We start from the raw sequence: 3,665 nt of genomic DNA, 5'->3' as shown, positions 1-3,665 counted from the left end.
GAGACAGAGACAGAGAGAGAAAAAACGATGTGAGAGAGACACATTGATTGGTTGCCCACAGCATGGCCCTAAAGCTGGGGATGGAACCGAAGACCCTTCAGTGCACGGGCCAACGCTCTAACCACTGAGAAATTCTGGCAGGGGCCAAATACTGACACCTTTTATAGTCTGTATTAGGACATAATAGTTCTTTGCAAAATTCCTTTTAAATTAGGAGATGAAAGACACAATGTCAAAACATGGGTCACAAAGCCCAGGATGCCATGTGAAAACCGAGAGAAGTAAAAATACCTTAAAGATACCTTAATGGAGATTGGACATACAGAATAGAACTGCAAGAACAAAGGTTTTGGCACCAATGTGTAGAAGTTGATACCTAAACCAAGACAATTAATATGGCAAAGAGAAAGGAATTGTGAATATACAGGTTGAAGACATATTTTAGAAAAAGAGGTGACATAATGAAAATTTTAATTGTAAAGTCAAAGTTGTAGCAACTTGGAACAAAGAATTAAATAAATGCAAGCACAATATTTATTTACTCTTCTTCTGCTATTTTCAACAGAAACATTTTAAAGTACATTTATGAGACCCAACCCTAAAAGCATGAAAGCTAAGTGAGGAGATGAATGAGTAGCTAAAAAGAGCTGGCCAAACTAAAAAAAAAAATAATGTTAAAGGAAAAGAGATAAACCCTACTATAAATCATGTTAAGGTTAAATTACATTTTAATGAATTATAAAAATTCTTTGGTTAAATAAAACATTAAGATTATGCTAAGTGAAATAAGTCAGTCAGAGATAAATATCACATGATCTCACTCATTTGTGGATTATAATGAACAGCATAAACCGATGAACTAAAATAGATCTAGAGAAAGAGAAGTATCGATCAGATGCTCAAACCTCAGAGGGAAGGCAGGGGAGGGTGGGGTTAAGGGGGAGAGATCAACCAAAGGACTTGTATGCATGCATATAAGCATAACCAATGGACACAGACACCGGGGGATGAGGGCATGAGGGGAGGGGGTGGAGGACAATCGGGGGATAAGGACATGTTTGTAATATCTTAATCAATAAAGGAGAAAATAAAAATTAAAAAAATGTAAAAAAAGATACATAGGCAATAAAAAAGGACATTAGAAGGTTTGGGTTTTTTTTCCTTAGAGATTTTTTATAATGATATTTGTTCTGGCAGGAATTGAATATACAAATGTCACAGCTGAATGAATGTGTGTGGTTTGAGAACAAGTGAACTGCCTCAAGAATGGGAAAAGGAACTTGGACTGCAATAAAAGTAATTCTCAACATGGGTTTCTAGACCCTCCACCAATGCAGTAATGGATGACTGGTTTTAAGTAGAGTACTCCAATAGACTAAGAAAAGTTGATGATTAAGCTGTCCAGACAAACTACACTGTCTGATTGAAAATTATGTATTTGTGTTTTTCTAAATAAAAATGGGAAATCTGCCTTGCTTCCTTTATCTCTCCTTCTTGCAGCAACGGGATTGTGCCCCTGACACTGTGTAGCTCATAAACCTACTGCAGGCTCTGCATTCTAGGGAAATAAGACAGGAGAAACAACCAAACCACAATATGATCTTTGCATACACCAGTCAAGGATACGAATGTGTGGTAATACAGATCAAGTAAAAAGAGAGAAGGCAATGATAAACACTTAAAGATGAGAAAGGATCTATGACTACACACTGGGAATTTTAATACTAAGAAAAGAATATAGTAAAAAAAAAAGGTAATGCTGATAAATTTGAAAACCCAAGACAGGTAAGAATTTCTTAAACACAATACCAAACACACAAAACATAAAAGGAAAGGCTAATAAATTAAAAGCTTCTTTTCATCAAAAGACACTAAAAGACCAGCCACTGACTGGGGGACCATGTTTGAAATGTATAGAACTGATAACTGATCCAGAACTCATAAGCTCCTACAAATCAATTAAGAAAAAAGCCCAGTCTATTTGAAAAATAGGAAATCAATATGAACAAGCCATGAACAGAAGCAAAAACTCAAATGGCCAATCAATATGTATTAAGCTGCCCTATCTCCTTAATAATCATTTCACATCTGATTGCCAAAAAGTAAAAAGCCTGAAAATATCAAGTGTTGTATATCCTAGGGATGGATCTATGAGAATCATTATACTCGAATGATGGGAACATAAACTGGTACAACAGATTTGAGAACAATTTAGCATCAACTAGTAAAGTTGAATGTGGCTTAATTCTATGACCCAGTGATACCACTCCCATGTATCTACCCTAGAAAGAGCCTGGACAAGGAGACTGTAAGAATGCTCACTGTGGCACTAGATCTCGATTGTGGTTATCTATATGGAGGAAAGAAGAGCTATGGGTTTAGTAAGAGACACATAATGGCCTTCAAATTATCTGTAATGTTTTATGCCTTAATGTGGGGGTTGGGTACCTACTTGTCACTTATGTTATTTCCTACAATTGTTGGTTTGTCTGAAATTTTCATAAAAAATATTTAAAAAATAAGAATTACTTACCAAACTATCCACATCTATGCTGGAGTTTACAGCCCACTGCAGCGTACTCATGATATTCATGGCTAATGTTAGAATGATACCTACTGTTCCTTCTCCATCACCTATGGGGGAACAAAGATAGAAACAAACGTTATGTTATTCCTCTCATGAACCCCTTTATTTATACATCATTTAAAGTTACATTTCAATTTTGTGCCAGTTTTCATCAACTTTCATCTAAGTTCACCATCTATCACTAGTAATAATGCCCTGCATATAGTAAGTATTCAGTCAGTGTTTTAAATCAAAGAATGACTGAAGATTAGGAAAGAGTTACCCTTTTTTCAATGCTTCAGATATTGAAGGGGCCGTTGGTGCTGGGCATATACCATGTTTATCTTTTCTACTATTACTCTGTGAGTAACAATACCTTCAAAGACTACAATGGACAATGGGAAAAAAGCCCTGTGTCTCAATGAGCTCTTCTACAAAGAATTCAGATGCTGTTGGGAAGAAAGTGGGCTTACAGTTTCACAGGGAATTCCACAGGTCCGGCATTTGGAAAGAGAAGACTGCCATTTATGTTATAAAAAACAACTAGTTCACCCAGGAAAAACAAAACTTAAGTGTTTATTGAGTAAATAGATTTTCAGGGCTGGAGAGGACCACTAATTAAAATTCATAAATATTCAGTATTTATGACCATAAAAATTTTCCAATACAAATGTTTTTAAATTATTATAACTTTATGTTATCAAATCACAATTAAAAGTAAGTCTTTATGTCTATTATGCATGATAAACTTGTCATAGTGTTCTAAAAAACAGAAGAAATACTAGTAATTCATCCTATCATTATTAATTGAAAATTTTGCTTCCATAATTCCTCTAATAGAAGACAAACCAAAGACAGCAGGTATGTCTTCTTAGTACTAAACCATTTATTTTAAATAGGTCAGATTTATTTAGAATTTCAACATATTAGCCATTCTGAAGATTAAGATGAGAGTAAGATAAAATTTAATAGCAGTAACAATAATGAGCAATGTAAGATTTACGGGTATTATATATATATATTGCTTAAAGTATTACAAAGAGTATTACATATGTCTCCTTTTTTCCCGCCCTTGACAATCCCCAGCCTCCCCCACCCC

The 3,665-nt window shown here is 34.8% G+C and overlaps 1 protein-coding gene across 1 annotated transcript in view; it reads right to left on the bottom strand.

Moving 5' to 3' along the window:
* CFTR (cystic fibrosis transmembrane conductance regulator (ATP-binding cassette sub-family C, member 7)) overlaps window positions 1-3,665 on the bottom strand; it is a 195,095-nt gene that overhangs the window by 47,132 nt on the left and 144,298 nt on the right. Inside the window, exon 21 of the mRNA XM_005871579.2 lies at window positions 2,534-2,634. Within this exon, the coding sequence (XP_005871641.1) occupies window positions 2,534-2,634 (101 nt within the window). The remainder of the gene's footprint in view (window positions 1-2,533; window positions 2,635-3,665) is intronic.

Source organism: Myotis brandtii, unplaced genomic scaffold (assembly GCF_000412655.1).
Source record: "Myotis brandtii unplaced genomic scaffold, ASM41265v1 scaffold348, whole genome shotgun sequence".
Lineage (NCBI taxonomy): Eukaryota > Metazoa > Chordata > Mammalia > Chiroptera > Vespertilionidae > Myotis > Myotis brandtii.
This window is presented reverse-complemented; position numbering and strand designations above follow the sequence as displayed.